We start from the raw sequence: 22,464 nt of genomic DNA on the forward strand, positions 1-22,464 counted from the left end.
AGGAATGGTGCCATCCCATGCCTCACCCAAAATGTTCCCTGAAGACTATCTCCATTAGCCAGCGTAGAGGAGAGGGTGAGACCAAATGATTCAAGCAGTCAGTTGATTCAAGCTAAAAACAAAACAAAACAAAAAACCCTTTCCCTCAAATGATCTAAGAAACTGCCCCTTCCTTCAGCCTTGCTTGGGAGACAGTTAATGGAAAAGTGCTCCTCCCTCTGCCCAATGAACAAATTCATTCACTATTCCTATCCTGAGGCAAAGACTGCCATTCATTCTCCCTGCCTCTCCATCTCTCTGCATTACCAGCCCTTACTTGGCAATATCTTCTTTGACCTTGACCCTGGCAACTCCATGGAGAATTGCTCACTCAACAGCCACATAACAGATGAAAGGTGAGTCTGGACCAATTTCAGGAAAATTCAGGTTAAAATCCAGGACAGAGCAAAAACAGAGCTAAATCCCTTAGAATTTAGCTGTGCATATTAATTGAATTTACCAAATACTTGGGTTTCAAAGACACCAGTTATTCTTCTGATCCAACATATTATCTGGCAGCCTGCAAAAGCTTCCCAACCTTCTTCTCAAGAGGATCGGGCAGGCACACACAGACAACGATAATATTTGTATACAGTCTTCTGGTGTAAACAGCTGGAGATCTAGAAGCTCTGAAAAAGTCAGAGGCAACCAGCTCTAGCCAGGTCACTCAGGCCACTTCAGAGCCTGCCCAGACACTAAGGGGGCTGAGGAAACCAATACTGTGGTAACCAGTTAGGAAGCTTCATCCCAAAGCCTAGTGTCCTCTTACCAAGGTGCTGCCTCATCTCACCCCCACTTAGCCACCCCCCCCCCCACCTTCCCCACCAAAATCACTCACCCATCAACCAAGACCGGGAAGCACCGCCCTCTCCCCCGCCTCAGGCAAGCTGTTAGGCTGTTAGCACCCTCTTCTTCATTCTTAGGTGAACTAGTCCTAAGCCTGAAGATACCTAAAATTTGGTCTTTAAAGCTTATCTGGATAATCATCTTCCAAAGCAGACAAGAATTTCTCAGGGAACAGAACCATGCTCAGCGCCTGCCCTTTGCTCCATCAACTCTCTCTCTGCCCCCACTGGGTCAGAACGAGAAGGGGCCCTTCTCTAGCTGAAGGTACGACCTTGAAACTACCTGCTGGGGCCTTGAAAAAATGCAAATTTCTAGGGGGTGCCTGGCTGGATCAATCCTAAGACCATGTGACCCTTGGGGTCCCAAGTTTGAGCCCCATGTTGGGTGTAGAGATTATGAAAACAAACTTTTAAAAATATGCACATTTCCAAGCTCCCCTTGCCTTGCATTAGTAAATCAGAATCCCTGGGGGTGAGGCAGGGAATCTACATTTTAAACCAGCTCCCAAAGGTGATTATTCTGAATACCTCCACAGGTGTTTGAGAGCCTCTGATTTAGTCCAGCTCCCTCTCTTTACACAGAAGGAAAGTGCAAAATGAGCACAAACGAGGTGAAATGGGCTTGTCCGAGGTCACTGGGCTGGTCAGGTTCAGGCAACCGGAACTGGGGCGTGGAACCCACCTCCCTCCCTAATTAGCAATGCGGGAGATAGAATGAGCCCTAGAAAGAGCCCGGGTAAGGTAGCGGTGGGTGGGCCACCTCCTGCACTCACCCGCTTGTAGATGTCCTCCCGGCTGGCCTCATACTTCTGCTGCATGCGTTCCTCCAGGAAGTAGATGCGCAGCTTGAGGCTGAAGTTCTCCTTCTTCAGGTCATTGAGATGCTGGGACAGAGTGCGATATCCATTAGACATGGTGGGCAGCCCATGGGGAGCAGCATGCCCGATCGCCCCCTCACCCTAGGAACATAGTGCAGCTGCACCGCGGCCTGAAGCGAGCCGCCCAGAAGCTGCTGAGGCTATGGCGACATGACCCCGGTGGCTGGCGCTCTCTCGGGGACCTGGGACCGGGGCTCACTGCTCTGGGTGCCGGAGCGCAGCGCACTTTCCTTTTTTACCTCTGGGAGATATTTGCGGAATCCCTGACAGAGGAACATGCTGCGTGAACTCAGACACAAGTGGTGTAACCCGACTCCGAGCCGGGACTGGGCTGTCACCCTCCCCGAGCCTCCCGGGCCCAACTATAGGCAGTTAACAGCTTCTCAGAAAAGAGAAAATGGACCCCCAGAAGTTTCCAGGAAATGGGGAGTGGGAATACTTCAAGGTGCTGGTGGGCTTACACAAAACAGAAGGACATGAAGGTCTGTGTGTGTGAGTGGGCACTTAAGTTTTTGGTGGTTGATTTGCACAGTAAAACCCAAAGGAGGGTGCGTGGCTGGCTCGGTTGGTACAGCATGCGACCCTTGATCTCAGGGTGTGAGTTCAAGCTCCACGTTGGTTGGGAGTAGAGTTTACGAAAGTAAACAAAAAACAAACCAAAGCAGTGTGGCCAGAGCAAGCAAGCATGCTCTATAGGAAAGAGCATGTGTACGTAAAATGGGGACCACATGTCAAACACCCCCTTTCTGTCAGGTGCAAATCTTAAAGAGCTATTTACTGGTGGGTTCTCCAATTTCCTTTGATGATCCAGGGCTCACCTCTAATCAGTTCCTTCCCAGTTTTCCTCCCTGGACTTCTCAAGCCCTGAGGCAGTTAATTAAATAAACAGCCTTTACTAAAACCATGGGCCTCCCACCCCTCTCCCCCACACTACAGCCACCCCCACCCCCCTCCTAGTTCCCTGTGGAATCATTGCAAACTGTTTACCAGTTAGACTGCCTCACAAAGAGGTGGGGTCAAAGGCTCCTTCCTCCAAGGGATGATGGAAAGAAAGGGTTGGGGGAGGGAGGGAGGGAGGGAGGGAGGCAGGCGTCAGTCTGGAGCCCAGAGATTTCAGCCAGTCACTGGTTCTTAACTCAGGCACCTGCCAAGTGGAGCCAGGCACTCATCACCAGATCCTGCTCGTAAAGCAATTTAAGATCCTTGAGTGACAGCTGCAACATTAGCAGGAAGTATTATTTATATCACATCACACGGGACGTTGAAGGTGACCGGGAGACCATCCCACAGCACAGACATGAAACCCAGGTTCTTGTGCCAGTAATACTAGGTTGGAAAAAAAATTAACATCTAAAGTAAAGGCAACTAAAACCTTTATACTTAAATCAAATGCTCATTTCTTCCCTCACCTACCTGCTCTTCATTCTTCTAATTCTTAATTCCTCATAATAATTCCAATCAACATTTCCTGAGGACCCACCAGATAGTATGAATGAAACAAAGATGAAGACAGTTCCAACTCTCAAAGAGCTGGGTGGCCATATACATATGGGGTGTGTTTTACACTAGAATCCTCCAATCCTGTGTGTTTTTCAAACTTTTTTCGTTTTATACTGCAATCCAGTACACACACACATATGCACACATACGTAACTGAAGTAAAAGTTTCACCAAGTAATGTTACCGTCACTATGTGTGATGTGCTCTGATATTTTCTATTCTATTTTTCTTCTGGGGAGTGACCCACTGAATTGACTTCATGACCCATGGGTATGTTTCATACTGAAATTTGAAAAACATTGCATCTATGGGAACCCAGAAGAAAGAGTGATTAATTCGCACTGGAATGATGAGAAAAAGCTACACTAAGAGTTGCAGTTGCCCTGTCCTTTGAAAGATAGAAAAAGTTTGAGTGAATAAAGTGGCCTCAGGAGGGCATAAGAACTGAACATTCTCTCTAATAAATGTGGGTTATAAGTAGGCAAAACATTTCTTACCATTGACTGTATCTTAAGACAAAATATTTGTTTCTAAAAATTGTACACATTCGAAATTCATTTAGCTATTTTCATTAAATCCATGCTTTGAGAATAAATGAGTGTCATTCAGGCTTAGAGACCGTGAAGAAGAGGGAAATCTAAATAAAAACTCAGAAGATCCTTTTCTGGTCTGACCTGTTACTAAATAGCTGTATGACCTTGGAAATTCACTTCTCCAGAGGCCTAAGTGTCCTCATTTATAAAATGAAGTGGTTGGAAAGTAGGTGGTTTTTAAGACCCTTTTCTGGTCTAAGCTCCTAGAGGAATAACCTACTTACAATCTACTTATTATCTACCTACTACCATTTTGCACAGGGGGAACAGGCTGTCAGATTCTAGATTAGTGTTTAATCGTGATTTTGATGTCTCCTTAGATTATTTTATCACATAAGATAATTTAATAAAAGTTTTAAGGGGCACCTGGGTGGCTCAGTCGGTTAAGCATCTGACTGTGGCTCAGGTCATGATCTCATTGCTTGTGAGTTAGAGCCCTTGCATGGGGCTCTGTGCTGACAGCTCAGAGCCTGGAGCCTGCTTCAGATTCTGTGTCTCCCTCTCTCTGCCCCTCCCCCACTTGTGCTCTGGCTCTCTCAAAAATAAATAAACATTAAAAATATTTTAAAAATAGGGGTGCATGGGTGGCTCAGTCGGTTAAGCGTCCGACTTCAACTCAGGTCATGATCTCACAGTTTGTGGGTTCAAGCCCCGTGTTGGGGTCTGTGCTGACAGCTCAGAGCCTAAATCCTACTTCGGATTCTGTGTCTCCTTCTCTCTCTGATCCTCCCCAACTCGCACTGTCTCTCTGTCTCTCCCTCAAAAATAAAGAATATTTTTTTTTTTTTAATATTTAAAAAATAAATAAACAAAAGTTTTATGAAGGGGCACCTGGGTGGCTCGGTTGGTTAAGCATCCAACTCTTGATCTCAGCTCAGGTCTTGATCTCAAGGTCTTGAGTTCAAGCCCTACACTGGGCTCCATGCTGGGAATGGAGCCTACTTAAAAAAAAAAAAAAAGTTTTATGGAAAGTAAGGTTCCATATGAATGCAGGGTATTCTTACCCAACCTGGATATTTCTTTCTGCACATTTTTTATATATAATTTATTGTCAAATTGGTTTCCATACAACACCCAGTGCTCATCCCAACAGGTGCCCTCCTCAATGTCCATCACCCACTTTCCCCTCTCCCCCACCCTCAGTTTGTTCTCAGTATTCAAGAGTCTCTTATGGTTTGCCTCCTTCCCTCTCTGTAACTTATTTTTCCCCCTCCCCTTCCCCCTGGTCTTCTGTTAAGTTTCTCAGGATCCACATAAGAGTGAAAACATATGATATCTGTCTTTCTCTGACTAACTTATTTCACTTAGCGTAATACTCTCCAGTTCCATCCACGTTGCTGCAAATGGCAGGATTTCATTCTTTCTCATTGCCAAGTAGTATTCCGTTGTATATATAAACCACATCTTCTTTGTCCATTCGTCAGTTGATGGACATTTAGGCTCTTTCCATAATTTGGCTATTATTGAAAGTGCTGCTATAAACATTGGGGTGCAAGTGCCCCTATGCATCAGCACTCCTGTATCCCTTGGGTAAATTCCTAGCAGCGCTATTGCTGGGTCATAGGGTAGATCTATTTTTAATTTTTTGAGGAATCTCCACACTGTTTTCCAGAGCGGCTGCACCAGTTTGCATTCCCACCAACAGTGCAAGAGGGTTCCCGTTTCTCCACATCCTCGCAGCATCTATAGTCTCCTGATTTGTTCATTTTAGTCACTCTGTCATGAGATGGTCTCTCAGTGTGGTTTTGGTTTGTATTTCCTTGATGAGGAGTGACATTGAGCATCTTTTCATATGCCTGTTGGCCATCTGGATGTCTTCTTTAGAAAAGTGTCTATTCATGTCCTCTGCCCATTTCTTCATTGGACAATTTGTTTTTCAGGTGTGGAGTTTAGTGAGTTCTTTACAGATGTTAAATACTAGCCCTTTCACCTTTTGGGATGAGCACTGGGTGTTGTATGGAAACCAATTTGACAATAAATTTCATATATTGAAAAAAAAAATACTAGCCCTTTATCCAATATGTCATTTGCAAATCTTTTTCCCATTCTGTTGGTTGCCTTTTAGTTTCGTTGATTATATCCTTTGCAGTGCAAAAGCTTTTTATCTTGATGAGGTCCCAATAGTTCATTTTTGCTTTTAATTCCCTTGCCTTTGGAGATGTGTCAAGTAAGAAATTGTTGCGGCTGAAGTCAGAGAGTTTTTTTCCTGATTTCTCCTCTAGGGTTTTGATGGTTTCCTGTCTCACATTCAGGTCCTTCATCCATTTGGAGTTTATTTTTGTGAATGGTGTAAGAAAGTGTTCTAGTTTCATTCTTCTGCATGTTGCTGTCCAGTTCTCCCAGCACCATTTGTTAAAGTGACTGTCTTTTTTCCATTGGATATTCTTTCCTGCTTTGTCAAAGATTAGTTGGCCATACATTTGTGGGTCCAATTCTGGAGTCTCTATTCTATTCCATTGGTCTATGTGTCTGTTTTTGTGCCATCTTTCTGCACATTAATGTGTGTTTTCTCTTATACCCAGTGATACTTTGCTTTTCTATCTCTCTGGCCCTTATTCTGTTTCTTCCCCCCCACCCCCAGGTCCTTAAAGTGCCTAAACAATGGTTAGTTCTCCCCCTTCTGATTGTGTTCTCTTCATACTTTCTCCCTCAGAGATATTATCCACTTTTAGGGCTATTGCTGTTGTCTCCCAAACAACCCCCAAACCTTCCCTAAGTTCTCTCCCCCAAGATCTAGCCCTACACATCCAGCTCTTTACTCAACTTGAATGCTCCATTCTCACAGCAGACCTCAGAGCAAAGACTTTTGCAACAGTGTCATGTCTGCCAGACTTCACTATAGCCATCTGTTCTCCATATTATAGTCAAAGTAATGTTTTCAAAGCTCAAATCTTATCCTGACATCTCCCTTACTTAAAGCCCTTCACAGGCAACCCATCACTCTTAGAATAAAGGAAAATGCTATCACATCCCCTCAAGAAACGCTGACTCTTTTTTCAAGTCCTAGTTCTGATCCCACCCAAACAAAAGCCTTCCCTGCTACCCCAGCCTGGAAAGAGGTCTCCCTCTTTGAACTCCTAAGGCAAACATCAACATTTGCAAGTGTTCATATGGTGCCTCATGACATTGCTTGTCTGTGGTCTTCAAGGGTTATTTACATCTTTTAGGGCTCTTTAACTTTTCCCGTGTTTGTGTCTCTCCGACTAGTCTGTGAGCTGCCCAAGGGAAGGCCAAGGACTCACTCGTCGTTCTCTAATCCTTCGGCTCCCACAACAGCCAAGCAGAGCTCCCCAGGAACATTCAGCCCACTGTGCAGTCACAGCCCGCTTACAATCACCTTGACCATACTAGAGTGTTTCGAGGGCTGAAAAGGCATATTTGGTATCTGTGCTCTGTCACTGCACAGTATTTAGGAAGCAGCCCCTAAATATTTGTTGAATTAATGAATAGATAAATATTTCATATGTATTTTATTTCTTGCTGATTTGATTTGTTAGTTAGGGGCTAGCCTGCTGTTATTATTCTCACAATTTTCCAATAATATAGAAAGGTGTGTTTTAATAGCTCCAAAGAAACTACATTTGCTAGAATGGTTACTGTAGAAAAAATTTATATGCCCATCTAGACCTTTTTCCTGAACTCCAATCTGTGTCTAACTTCCTAGTAGAAATGGCCACTCGAATAGAGAGAGACCTGTCATACTTGCGGCATCTGAACCTGAACTCCCGATCTTTCCTAGCAGACACGTTTCTTCCCCAGTGGATCCCATTTCGATTTGTAACAGTTATTTGGGCCAAAACCTTTTGAGTTCTTCTGGTCTCTTCTCTCTCATACACATCATCTCATCTGTCTGTAAATCTTATTATCTCTACTTTATATCTGTTTATAAAGTACCACTGCACTGGACCTCTACCACTCTGGCCCAAGATACTGTGATTGATGTCTCCCCTAAATTATTTAAAGAACCCCCTTAACTGGTCTCTCTGCTCCCACTCTTGCTCCCCTATTCTATTCTTAACAGAGCAGCCACAGTGATCCTTGAAAGTACAACAGATTACTCCTCTGCTGGAAATCCCACTGGTTTTCCCACAAATTCAGAGTGAAATGCTGTCATTAGGCCATAGGCCCAAGGCACTACGGAATCTGGAGCCTGGATCCTTGCCCTGTCTTCCTTTTTCCAATGACTCTCCCCCTACACACTTTGCTCCAGCCATTCTCTCTTTGCTGTTTCTCAAAAACAGCAAGCACCTTCCTTCCTCAGGGCCTTGGGGCTTGTTGATGCTTCTATATGGTACACTCCTTCTCTGTCTCTAGATACCTGATTGTCTTCCTCATCTTTGTGTCTTTGATCAAATATCACTTCAAGGAATTGACCACCCTATTTATGTTTGTTTATTTTTATTTTTAATGTTAATTTTTTTTGAGAGAGAGCACAACTGATGGGGGGGGGGTGGTGCAGAGAGAGAGATGGAGAAGAGGGACTCACCCGAAGTGGGGCTCAAGTTCACCTGATGTGAGACTCAATTCATGAACCATGAGATCATGACCTGAGCCGAAATCAGATGCTTAATAACTGAGCCACCCAGGAGCTCTTTATTATTTTATTTTATTTTTATTCACTTTGAGAGAGAGCACGCACGTGAATGGGGGAGGGACACAGAGAGAGAATCTCAAGCAGGCTCCACACTGCCAGGGCAGAACCGGATGCGGGGCTCACACCCACAAACCATGAGATCATGACCTGAGCCAAAGTCACATGCTTGACCCACTGAGCCACCCAGGTGCCCCTGTAACTCTTCCGGGGTGCCAGGGTGACTCAGTCGGTTAAGCGTCTGACTCTTGGTTTCAGCTCAGGTCATGATCTCACAGTTTGTGAGTTTGAGCCTCACGTGGATCCCTACATCAGGCTCCATGCTAACAGCTCAGAGCCTGCTTAGGATCCTCTCCTTCTCTCTCTGCCCCTCCCCTGCTTGCACACACACACACTCTCTCAAAATGAATAAACGTAAAAAAAAAAAAAAAAGAAGTATAACTCTCCCTAGGCCTCACCCCTGCACTCCTTTCACTGTTTATTAATCCATACACTTTCATTGTTTAAAATATTATATTTGTTTATTTTGTTTCTTGTCTCTGCCCATTAGTATGTAGACCCCATAAGATAAGCAGGATTTTTTCCTGTTTTTTTTTTCACTGCTATATCACCAGTTCCAAGAACAGAACCTAGTATACAACAGCTGTGCAACAAATATTTGTTGAATAAAAGAACTGATGAATAATTAACCTGCTCACTTTGACTTCTCTGGATTTCATTCTAATAGAACTCAATCTGTATATAAGATTACACAGTTGTTTCAGGATGAAGAGCTTATCTAAAGACATTCTTCTTCCAGATTGCTCATTTTATTGGCATATAATTGCTCATAATATTCTCTTATTATTGTTTTTATTTCTGCTGTGTTGGCTGTGATCTCTCGTCTTTCATTCCCGATATTATTTATTTGGGTCCTTTCCTTTTTCTTTTTGATCAAACTCGCTAGTGGTTTATCAATTTTGCTAACTGAACCAGCTTCTGGTTTCATTGATCTGTTCTACTTTGTTTTGGTTTCAATAGCATTAATTTCTGTATTATTTCCTGTCTTCTGCTCTAAAGGTATTCTTCTTTATAAAATGTTATTTTATAACTAAAACAAACTTGTCTAACAAACTAACTTCAATGTATAAGGCAGATTCCGAACTTTGAGTAAGAATTCTAAACAAACAGGGAATAATGGGGTGCCTGGGTGGCTCAGTCGGTTAAGTGTCCGACTGTGGCTCAGGTCAAGATCTCACAGTTTGTGAGTTTGAGCCCCAAATCAGGCTCTGTCCTTCGGATTCTGTGTCTCCCTCCCTCCCTCCCTCCCTCTCTCTGCCCCTCCCCTGCTCATTCTCTCTCTCTCAAAAATAAATAAACACTAAAAAAAATTTTTTTAAAAAATAATAAACCAACAGGGAATAATACGTGACAAATTACTATCAAAGGACAATATGAACTGTACAAATAATAGAAACTGTAGAAAATAGGAAAGAGAAGCTGTCAGAGAAGGTTCCACAGAGAACTGGCATTTCAGCTCTCCTGAAGGGGTGAACTGGGTTTGGCGAGGCTCAGGGGAGAGCATGAGGCAATCCCGGCAGGTAGAAGACAGGTACAGGTGCAGAGGGCCCTCCTGGTCTGAACACACCATCTGTGATGGGAGAGACAGGATGGCAAGGACAGAGACACTGCAGGAAGATCTTAAAAGTCAGGGTGAGGGTCTTGGCTGTGTTCCTCCAGGCAGGCAGATCCTGGCTCCCCATCTGCACAAGGAGCGAAGAAAAGAGCAAGGAAAGAAGGCCTGCAGCTGCGTACTAGGGAGATGGTTTTGTTGCTGTGTTTTGTTTTACTTGTTCAGGTTTTGTAGCTTTGACAAACAGAATGCACAACCCTGGGCCGCACACTAAACCTCCGAAATCAGGCCTTCTGTGGGCAGGTCGTAGATCTATAGGTTTTTATAAACTCTGCATTGCTGGGGAAATAAAGAAAATGATGCTGAGGGTTCCTGAGCAAGCGACAGACGTCTATCTTTGTTCTTCCTTCTTTTACACAGAACATAGAAAATCTTTACTATTCTCTCAAAATATTTTTTCCCCTCACACATTAATGGCTCTCCCCTGTCCTTTCTTTAATTTCTTCTTCCCGCTGCTTAACGTATTAGTTCAGACTGGAAATAAGACTTTAATAAGGACTCAGTCAATGCCGACAATAGCAGGATTACAACCCAGCTGTTGTATGTCATGCCCCATTAACATAAGCAACTGTCAAGTCGGCCTTGGAAAAAAACTCAGCTTCACGTTTGCTTAATCATCTTCAGACCCCCCAGATTGCTCTCATAATGGAAATGCTTGAAAACATATTAATCTCTCCCCTAAAAATAAAGTTCCACTCCACTGAAAATGACTAATCATCTTAATTGACATTCTTTTCAAATATAACTTCTGCAACTTAAGCTCTATTAATTTGATATCTATGATAATTCATGTCTACATGTCATGAAAATAAAATTATTCTCGAGCAACTTAGGTAAACAGAGGAATAGGAGAGTAGCGTTTTAAGTAACTCTTGACATCTTACCCATGAATAAATAGGCAATAAATATTATCACTATTGTGCATATTTATCCAGGCAGGATAGCATGCCATTATGGAAAGAGCAATAGCTTTGGAACCAAAGAGAACTAGGTTCAAATCCCAGCTCTGCTATTTTCTAATTGTGTGATTTTGGGAAAGATACTTACTAGTAATTCAGTGTAGGAAAGGAGACTCTGGGACCTGGGTAGGTTGCTAAGAGGGTTACCACTGTATCTGTATGCTAAGTTTTTTTTAAGTTTATTATGTTTTGAGAGAGACAGCACTCACACATGCACGTGAGTTCGGGGCAGTGACAGAAAGAGAGAGAAAGAGAGGATCCCAAGCAGACTCTGTGCCATCAGCATGGAGTCCCATGCAGGGCTTGAACTCACAAACCCATGAGATCATGACCTGATCCAAAATCAAGATTTGGACGCTTAGCCAACTGGGCCACTCAGGCACCCCTAACTTTTGTTTTTTAATCTGAGGCAAAGAGAATGAAAATAATATCGGTTAAAGTTTAGATATTAGGTACAAGGACAAGTATTTTATTGTTCTTTGTATGTTCCTATTGTGTAAAATAGGTCATAATTTTTAAAAACTATTTCAAAGGGAATGAAACTAGGAATTACAGGGAGGCAGCTATGAATTAGATAGGAGGATAAATTCTCTAGTAGAGTTGGATGTAATGAACTCTTACCACACTCCATCCATTTATTTATACATCAAATATTTACTGAGAACTTACATTATGAGGGACAGTATATTTCCTGTCACAAAAGGGACTTGGCTGAGGCTAAAAGACCACTTGTCGGGGATTTTGTTAAGTCTTCACACATCACCTCTAGTGAGCTCTGGAGGATCCTCACCTATCCTGAGATTCCATGTGCAAAGCACACTTTCTCATAGAAACAATACTACCAAAGGTAGCATTAGTGAGAAAGCTAAAACTTTTTGAAGAAATCTCAGAGCACACCACCAGCTCTCTGATAGTAGAGCCCTAGAAGGTGGTGGGAGTCGACCTGTTCTGACAGAGCTCCAGCTGCCTTCACAGGAAGGTGAGGAGGAGATTAATGAGCACGAAGGACGCCATATTTCCAAGACAAAACCAGCAATGATGATTGGAACCCAACGATGATCCCCAGTAGATTATTTAACCTATAACTTTTCTAACTGTCATATTTTCAAAGCAGCCCTATGGGAAGGGCATACAAATGGTTGGAGAGTATTTGCTGCTTTTTAACATCCAGTGGAATCCAACCCAGGAGCCCAACTTGGAAGATAGGGGTAGACACGAAGAGATGGGCAGGGAGAAGAAAGAAGATGGATTTTTTCACATATAAATATTTTTGTGTATAATACATCTATGTACCTGGAAGTTCCTATGCTTTTCTGACAAAATCTAAGCTGAAGAAATACAAAAGTTGAATTTCCTCGATGTGTATTACAAAACTAATTGGATACAATTATGCTGCCTTCATGACGATCACCTGCATAGAATTTGACAATGTACAAAGGACTTCCATGTATAGTATTTCATTTTGTCTTGTGAAGTAAGAAGATTAGATACTATTATCTCCTTTCAGGAGATATCAGGACATCTCACTGTACTATCAGGACAGTGAGACATTGAGAAGTTAGCTGACTTGCTCATCTAGAAAGTGGAGAAGCACAGACTACTGCTCCCAACAGTCTGACCCACACTGTATACTCAACAGGGCCTTAATAGTGACACTAGATGACCCCTGTGAACTTGGGATTCCCTCGTGACTGATAAAGTACTTCCCCTTCTACCTCATGTCCCTGCATCTTTTAAAAAAGTATCCCTCACTGTACACCGGTCAGAATGGCTAAAATTAACTCAGGAAACAACAGATGTTGGCGAGGATGTGGAGAAAGGGGAACCTTTTGCGCTGCTGGTGGAAATGCAAACTGGTGCAGCCACAATGGAAAACTGTGGAGATTCCTCGAAAAATTAAAAATAGAACTGCCCTACAACCCAGCAATTGCACTACTAGGTATTTATCCAAGGGATACAAAAATGCTGATTCGAAGGGGCACATGCACCCCCATGTTTATAGCAGCACTATCAACAATAGCAAAGTTATGGAAAGAGCCCAAATGTCCATCAACTGATGAATGGATTAAGAAGATGTGATACACAAACACGCATGCGCATACACTGGACTACTACTTGGAGACGAAAAGGGATGAAATTGTTCAGTTTGCAACAATGTGGATAGAACTAGAGAGTATTATGCTGAGAGAAATAAGTCCATCAGAGAAAGACAGATATCATATGATACCATTCATTTGTGGAATTTGAGAAACTTAACATGATGAACATACAGGAAGGGAGGGAAAAATAAGATAAAAACAGAGAGGGAGGCAAACCATAACAGACTCTTAAATACAGAGGACAAACTGAGGGTTGATGGGGGTGGGGGAAGTGCGTGATAGGTATTAAAGAGAGCACTTATTGGGATGAGCACTGGGTGTTACATGTAAGTAATGAATCACTGGGTTATACTCCTGAAGCCAAGACTACATTTTATGTTAACTAATGAGAATAAAAAAAAGAAAGAAAGAAAAAGCTATCCTTCACCGTAAATAATCTTCCATGTGACCCTGGAGGATCTGACCACCTGAACTTATATAAAACATAGTTTTCCCCATTTTCAAGATGAATACACCAAATCATTAGGACTCAAAGGGTAGTAAACACAGAATTACCATATGACCCAGCAATTCCACTCCTAGTTATAATCTCAAGAAATGTGTGGACACAAAGTCTTGTATACGAATGTTCATAGAAGCATTATTAATAATAGCTAACAAATAGAAACATCTCAAACCTCCATCAACTGATGAATGGATACAAAGTTTAGGATATCCATACAACAAAATATATATATTTTTAACATTTATTTATTATTGAGAGACAGACACAGAACGTGAGCAGAGCAGGGGCAGAGAGAGAGGGAGACACAAAATCTGAAACAGGCTCCAGGCTCTGAGCTGTCAGCACAAGAGCCCCATGCGGGGCTCGAACCCATGAACTGTGAGATCATGACCTGAGCTGAAGTCAGTTGCCCAACCAACTGAGCCACCCAGGCACCTCATACAACAGAATATTTTTCATCCATAAGAAGGAATGAAATACTGATACCTCATACAACATGGATGACCATTCGAAACATTGTACTAATGTGAAAGATGCCAAACAGAAAGTCACAGATTGTATGACTCTTTATATGACATGTTCAGGAAAGGCAAATAGAGAAAGTGGATGAATGGTTTCCAGGGGCTGCAGAGAGAGGGAATGGGGAGTGACTGTAAATAGGTATGAGGTTTTGGGGGGAGATGAAAATGTGGTGTAACTAGGTAATGGTAATTGTTGCACAACTTGGCAAATATACTGAAACTATACTAAAACTATGGAATTGTACAGTTTAAAAGGGTGAATTTCATTGTGTGTACATTAAATCTGAGTAAAGCTGTTACTTAAAAAAGAAGAAAAAAGAAACCTAGGCTGGGAGAGGTAACTTGCTCGGTCCTTTGCCTTTCACAAAGGATTTTCATTGATAAAGATTCAAAGTCCAATTCAATTCAATTCAATTCAGTAAAAAGCAAATAGTTTAGAACTGATCATTTCTAGGGGCACCTGGGTGGCTCAGTCAGTTGAGTGTCTGACTTTGGCTCAGGTCATGATCTTGCGGTTCATGAGTTTGAGCCCTGCTCTCTACTGACAGCTCAAAGCCTGGAGCCTGCTTCATATTCTGTCTCCCTCTCTCTGCCCCTCCCCCACTCACGCTCTCTCTCAAAAATAAGTAAATATTTTTTTAAAAAGCCCTGATCATTTCTTTTTTAAAAAAAATTTTTATTTAACGTTTATTTTTGAGACAGAGAGAGACAGAGCACGAACGGGGGAGAGGCAGAGAGAGAGGGAGACACAGAATTGGAAGCAGGCTCCAGGCTCCGAGCCATCAGCCCAGAGTCCTACGTGGGGCTCGAACTCATGGACCGTGAGATCGTGACCCGAGCCGAAGTCGGACGCTCAACCGACTGAGCCACCCAGGCGCCCCTATTTCTAAATGTTCTATATGTTAATCCTGCTTAGATTATGGGGCCTTAACATGAAGGCTAGAGGAAGTATCCTCCAAATAGCCCTATCAAAAACTCACAGGTTACTATGTTTTATCAAGTTACAGTTTTGTTAACAATCCTGACATAAAACAGAAAGGAAACACAGAGTCCACTCTGTATTTTGACACTGGAAAAACATACACATTAGGCCATCCTGAAGAACACACATAACTTTTACATACCATTTTAGCAAGGAAAATGTCAATCAAAGTCAGTCAACTCCCCCCCGCCCCCCCACTCATCGGCTTTCACTTTCACTTCCACACAGGGGTTCCAACCAGGCTTCCAGAAGCTGACTGTTGATGCCTGCCTCAGAAAGGAGACTGCAAATGCTACACTTTGCTTTTTTTTTTTTTTTTCCTTTTGGGTTCCACAATAACCAAATCTTCCTTCTGAAACTGTTTCTAAAATTTCAACAGAATTCCTGAAATTTGAGAGTCTTTTAAATGATAAAATATTAATAATATCATTCCATTTTCTCCCCCAAAACTCAGAAGCATACCGACACCCATTCTCCACACAGCCTTTTCTTGTTATAACTGTCTTCATGACGAGAGTGAACAACAGAGTTACTACATCAGGTTGACTAAACCCTATCTTTGGCAGCCGTCGTTATGCAAATAAAGGATAGGGATTCAGATGATGTTCCTGCAGCCTTCCCCCACCATAGACACACACCCACACCACGCCCGATCCTGGCATAACAAGATGTCACCGTCACCGTCACATTAGAGCACTGTGAACTATATAAAACCAAAACAAAACAAATAACAACTTCCCTGGACACCAAAAATAAACAGGCCAGCCAGAAATAGCGCTGTCAGAGAAAGTTAAATGAACTCCAAGGCAGAAAGGACGGCTGAACTGTACTGATACTCAGAGATCTCAAGGACCCTGAGGCTCCAGACTAGCTTCTCCATACATCTGGCTCGACCAACACCAGCAGAACTCGGTGTTGTTTGTTCATAACTGGTTCAACCCAAACAGATTATTTGCTGAGCTTCTACTATCCGGAGGGTGACATATCAATTTATGGCCTCAATTATTTTTCTAGATTTTAAATCATATTTTCTCCATCCTCCTCTAGGAAAGAAATTAAGACTTTCTCTAGGCATAAGAGCTAAGAGCTCGCAGTGGTACCATGAATCATTGTGGCTGCAACGATAAGGCTTTGACCATGAGGAGGAGTGGGTGGGGGGAGATACAGCCAACTTGAACCTCAGTCAGCACTCTAATGCTTCAGCCATGACAAAAAGCGTCCTGTTTCTGAACTCACTATGCTCTCTGGTGCCTCCAGGACTCTTCATGGGTGCCAGCATTAGCCTGGAATGTCATCACTCTTCACTTCTCACTCAGTGCTGACTTCACTATCTCCAACTTTCCTTAGGACTTGATATTACCTAGTAAACAGAAGCCTATCTGACCCTAAAGCCCAGGGGAGGGCCCCTCCTGGCTGCTTCCACAACATATTGGGTACCTACTCTTATTATTGGAATTACCTGTTTGTATTGCAAGTTAGAGTTAGAATTTTTCAAGAATAGGAAAGATCCCCTCATTTTTCTTCCAAAAATGAAAATCATTTTACTGATTTTTGTTGCTGTTGCTTTAATAATCATAATAGTACTGCCTGTGGATGGCATCACTCAGAAGTTGCCCAAGCAAAAAAGCTTAGCATCATTCATTCAACCAAAACACAACAAAAAAAGAAAGAGCCGTGTCTACTCTGAACCAGGCACCACACTCATCAGCATATCTAATAGTCAAGGAGACAGACCCTGTCCTTGCTATCATGGAGCTCAGATTCTAAAGACAGACCTTGCTTGAACAAAGAAGTCATATTATTAAAGGTAAAAGTACAAGGTACTTGGAAGTGTATGAGAGTGACAACCTAGCAGAGGTGGGAATGGAGAGATGGGTTGGTGGGAGCTCACCTTTAGGCTAGTCCTCCTGCACTGGCTCTGAGTCCAATCAACAGCTTAGCCCTGTCACTCTCTGCTTCTGAAATCTCGTTCTCTTTCACCTGTCCATCTCCCCGACTCCTACACCGTCAGCACCACCAGTGGTTGCCTGGAATACTGCACCAGCCTCCTAACTGCCCTCTCTGCCTTAGACTTCATCCTTCCAACCCAGAATCCATGCAGAAGCCAAAGCGAATTTTCTATAAGGAAAATCTGATCATGTCACCACCTTCTCTGCAAACTTGCAGCGGTTCCCCATTGAGCTCTGTTAAAATGTAAAGGCTTTTACATAAAGCTTTTGCAAAGACCTGCAGGCTGGTTTCTCTCTTTCTCTTTCTCTCTCTCTCTCCCCCTCCCTCCAGTTTTGACACTTCTCCACATTCCTTGCACCCATGCCCTAAGGTATATTAACTTCGTCTTTCTCAGCTGAATCTGGAACATTCTTCTTTCTCCCATCCCCAGCCCCTATTGGTGGCTAATTCTTATTCCTCCCCTTCAGTTCCCTGGTTAGATGCAGTTTCCTTTAGGAAACTTGCTCTGAGTCCTCCCACCCCTTCCAAGTGAGTTAGGATCCCCAGCCATATAGTGTAGCTTCCTTAATTATATTACAGTGATTATATTGTTGTAATTAGCTAATCTGGAAAGACAATCAGGGCAGGAACCAGGTTTGCATATTTGTTATTGTATCTGCAGTGCTATGACATTATGTTGTACATAATAAGAACTCTAGAAATATTTGCTGAATGCTTAGAGAGAATGAAAACATAATTAAAAATTCAGGTAATACACAAAGTTATAAAGAAGGCAAAACTCACGGCTAAACCCATCACCCAGACATAATCATTATCAATATTTTGGTGTAGATCCTTACAAGCATTTCTATTTTTTTCCTCCCTCAAAAAGAGATCTTATCTTATGTAATATTCAGTCAAATTGTTGTTGTTGTTTTGTTGTTTAATCCTAAATTTGTTATTATGGACCCCTTTCCAACTCAGTACATTGCTCTATGATGTTCTGTTGAACGCATATACCATATTCAAAATAATCAACCCTCGCCTTAATCCATCCATCCTTCCTTCCTTCCCTCCTTCCTTCCTTCCCTCTTTCCTTCCCCCCTTCTTTCCTTCCCTCTTTCCTTCCTTCTCCCCTTTCTTCCTTCCCTCCTTCCTTCCTTCCCCCTTCCCTCCTTCCTTCCTACCTTCCTACCTTCCTTCCTTCCTTCCCCCTTCCCTCCCTCCTTCCTTCCCTCTTTTCTTCCTTCCTTTCTTCCTACCTTCCTTCCTTCCTTCCTTCCTTCTCTTTTCTTTCTTTTATTTCTTTACAGTGAGGCAGAAGGAGAGGGAGAAAGAATCGGAAGCAGGCTCCACGCCCAGCACAGAGCCCATCTAGGGCTCCCATCTCACCACCATGAGATTGGGACCTGAGCCGAAATCAAGAATCCAATACTTAACTGACTGAGCCACCCAGGTGCCCCAGATTATTTTAATATTTTATTTATATAAAGAATACTGAAGTATGGGGTGCCTGGATGGCTCAGTCAGTTAAGTGTCTGACTTTGGCTCAGGTCATGATCTCACACTTTGTGGGTTCAAGCCCCACATCGGGCTCTGTGCTGACAGCTCAGGGCCTGGAGCCTGCTTCGGATTCTGTGTCTCCCTCTCTCTGCCCCTCCCCTGCTCATGCTCTCTCTCTCTCTCTCTCAAAAATAAAAGATTTAAAATTTTTTTTAAAAAAATTAAAAAAAAAAGAATACTACTGAAGTAAATATTCATCCTTAAACACATATCTTTTCATGCAGGAAGCATCTCAACTTCCTTCTATGTATAAGTCCTTAGTGGGGGGTGGGGCGGCTGCCCATGGCCTCAGTGGCTTCTGCAGCTGCATTCAATAGTTATGTACATTGCTGCGAGTCCCATAGGCAGGTGGGGGAGGGGAGCCTGGGTATATCATCATCGCTGCACTGGTGGGCTTTGTACTCTTCCACCCCTGCCATGTACCTGGCTCATGTGTCACGAAGTGTCACACATATTTATACCTGATCGTTGTGGATCTGACAGCTAGAACAGGGCCTGGCGCACAGGCTGCACTCAGGCGCTGAGGGGATGAATGAATGAACAAATAAATGAAATGAATAAGGAGGTCAGCTGTCCGTAGAGAGGCGTGATAAAATTGTGGCTAAGAGCTCAGGCGCTGAAACCAGTACACTTCTGTTCAAATCACAGCTCAAGTGCTTCCCGGCAATCCCCAGGCCTTCTCAGCTTCAATGTCCCTCTCAAAACAAGTGAACATAATGGCTGTACTAACTTCAAAAGGCTGCTACAAGAACCGAGCAGGACAATGCAAGTGAAGTAAGTGCATCCATAGAGCCCTGAACACTGTAAGCACTCAATAAAACTACATGTATCGTGATTGTTATTACTGTTTAATGGAAATTCCTCGGGGTCCACAGGAAGAAATGTAGAGCGTTTCTTCATACAGTGAAGAGAAGAAAACAAGTTCTAATGAGGAAACAGAAAGGAGATGATTAAAAAAATAAGAAGAATGTTTCTCATTGAAATGCCACTTTCTCCACCAGAGTGACTGCCCTTTTCCATGTTGGTAACTATAGCTGTCAGAGTTTTCAGGGTTTTCCAATTTTTTTAACTTCATTCTTTTTATTTTTTAATTTTTTAAAGGTCATTTATTTTTGAGAGAGAGAGACAGAGAGACAGAGAGAGACAGAGCATGAGTGGGGGAGGGAGAGAGGGAGACACAGAATCTGAAGCAGGCTCCAGGCTCTGAGCTGTCAGCACAGAGCCTGATGTGGGGCTCGAACTCATAAACTGCGAGATCATAACCTGAGCGCAAGTTGGACGCTTAACAAAGTCAGATGCTTAACCAACTGAGCCACCCGGGAGCCTCTTTTTAAGGTTATTTTATTAATTATATCACCCAGTGTGAGGTAAGATTTATGTTTGTGAAGTTCACACACATATGTACATGCAAATCATAATAAATGTTTTGTCCAAATATTTAGATTTTAAAGACACACATTGGTTTGGCAATTCCTCTAATCTTGTGATATTTCTCCTTGTGTTCCTTTAGATGCTATTTCAACTAAATCTTAATACCTTATCCCCCTACTCAGATTGCACGGCTCTTTGAGAATGGTAACTCCTTTGCATGTCTGTGTTCTCCGCAGCACTCAGAATCATTCCTTTTACTCAGAATTCTTAAGGGAAGAAAAAGATTGATCTGATACATAATCTTTGGCGATGTTGCTTAGGAATGAAAACATTTCTAAAGCTCTGCAGAACAACTACGGAATCCCTCTGAAAAGTGAGGTTTAAATAGAAAAAAATTCAGGGCACTTGGCTGGCTCAGTGGAGCATGTGACTCTTGATTTTGGGGTTATGAGTTTGAGCCCCATATTGGGTGTGGAGATTACTTAAACATAAAATCTTTTAAAAATAAAAGAAAGAGAAAAACTTCTGTGCTTATGATTGCTCAAAGTTTAGAATTGCCCCCTGCCCTTCCTTGTTCATCTAATAGCTTTCTGAAGGTCTCAAGATGCCAGTGAAAACAAAACCAGGATGCTTGGGGCACTGTGGTTTGGGGAGCATAGATGTCGTGTGTGTGTGTGTGTGTGTGTGTGTGTGTGTGTGTGTGTTTAAATGAGAATACACTTCACCGGCAACATTCATTTTCCAAGGCTGTAATGACAAAGAGACTCTGAAAAGGAGCTGGGAATAGCTGGGTCTAAAGGCAGTGGTGGCCCAGATTCACCTAAACTAGAACAGGAAACCCGGACTGCGATAACTTGGATCTCCATAAAGGTAGAAAACCCCCTTTTAGGGATTTCCTTTTCCTCCATCCCCCACAGACATCAACATCCGAGTGGAAAAATTTGCCAGGATGGGTGGGGCCTCAAAAGGCTGAATCACTGTGGTTGCACTGGGACTGCTAGAGAAAGCTGGCTTCAGACTATAATCAGGCAAACACTGCAGCTGGTTTTGCTGGCATTTTCTTGTTAAACCCCACCTTCTTAGAAAATGGGTAAACAGGGGAAGGCAGTGGAGGCCCCCTTAGGACTCGCAGCCACGGACCCCCACCCCTCCGTGGGTTTCGTGTTGGGTAGGGCATTTTGATTCTATAAAACCACCAACATAACTTGTCCTTCTGTGAATGGTCCTTTCATTTCCCAAGAACCCAAGAATCCTGGAGCTATTCTGGCTCCGCCACTTTCTACCTGTACAGCTTTATACAAGTTATTTGAGGCTTAGTCTCCTCACAACTCTAATGGCTATAACATCTACCTCATAAGTTAGGAAAAATGAACTGAAAAACAGCTGGAATAAGATATGTTAAGTGTCTAAAAAAGTGCCTGGTATACAATAAACACTGAATAAATGTTATTTATTATTATTAGCTATTATTACGATCTTAATAAGTCTTGTCGAATATTTTAAAAGGTCTCTTACTCTACATTTATAATTTTATCACCCCAGTTTAGGTGAAAAACTGTCTTCCTTTAAACTCATTATTACAAACAAACGTACTTTTCTTGACTTCTCAGTTTCCTATCCTAACCAATCAATTAATACATCAACTTACTATGAATACATCCAGCGATTACTAAGGGGAGGCTGGGGGAAATACAAATTCAACAGAATTGGCTGGAGGAAAATAGGGAAGGAAAATCCAAATCCAAGAAGTTTAATTGAGTTGATGAGCATTTACTGAGCACTTACTATACACTGGCATTACACTATGTTCTCAAAACTAGAAGGGTACACATAAGGGGTGTTTTCTTGAGGAGCTTAGAGTCAGGGTAATGTTTTGAGACTGCAGAATCAGGGAAGGCATCCTAAAACAAGAGAAAATGGTACTTGAGCCGAAACTTGAAGGATGAGTAGGCTTGAACTAGGTGAAGAATAGGAGAGAAAGGGTATTCTAGGCAGAGGGAACCACCAGAACAAAAACTCAGAAGTATGAAACAGCTTAGGGGCATGTGAGTGGCTCAGTCTGTTGAGTGTCAACTTTGGCTCAGGTTATGATCTCTTGGTTCATGAGTCTGAGCCTGCATGGGGCTCTGCTGATGGCTCAGAGCCTGCTTCAGATTCTGTATCTCCCGCTCTCTCTCGGCCCCTCCCCTGCTTTTGTGCACTCATGCTCTCTCTCTCTCTCAAAAATAAATAAATATTGTTTTTAAAAAGTACGAAATAGCTTTGAATTGCAAATAGCTCAGAATTAATGGAGCAAAAAGCACGTGATGGGGAATATTGGGAAATAAAGGAGATTTACAGTTTACTTAGAGAAGATGATACCACACTCTGCTCATCTAAGTTGGAGGAGCTAATGGTTCCAGCCCCACGACCACCAT

General features: G+C 42.7%; 1 protein-coding gene across 19 annotated transcripts in view; it reads right to left on the bottom strand.

The window, feature by feature from the left end:
• Nucleotides 1-22,464, bottom strand: part of PDE4DIP (phosphodiesterase 4D interacting protein) — a 219,141-nt gene that overhangs the window by 141,666 nt on the left and 55,011 nt on the right. For 18 of the 19 annotated variants that reach the window (XM_019458032.2, XM_019458046.2, XM_019458038.2 and 15 more), the window contains exon 4: nucleotides 1,658-1,768. In XM_019458032.2, coding sequence (XP_019313577.2) covers nucleotides 1,658-1,768 — 111 coding nt within the window. Of the gene's footprint in view, nucleotides 1-1,657; nucleotides 1,769-2,001; nucleotides 2,056-22,464 lie in introns of those variants that run through there. The other variant, XM_019458049.2, reaches the window with a different exon arrangement.

This window comes from Panthera pardus, unplaced genomic scaffold, assembly GCF_024362965.1.
Source record: "Panthera pardus isolate Hobbes unplaced genomic scaffold, ASM2436296v1 HiC_scaffold_11, whole genome shotgun sequence".
Taxonomy (NCBI): Eukaryota; Metazoa; Chordata; class Mammalia; order Carnivora; family Felidae; genus Panthera; species Panthera pardus.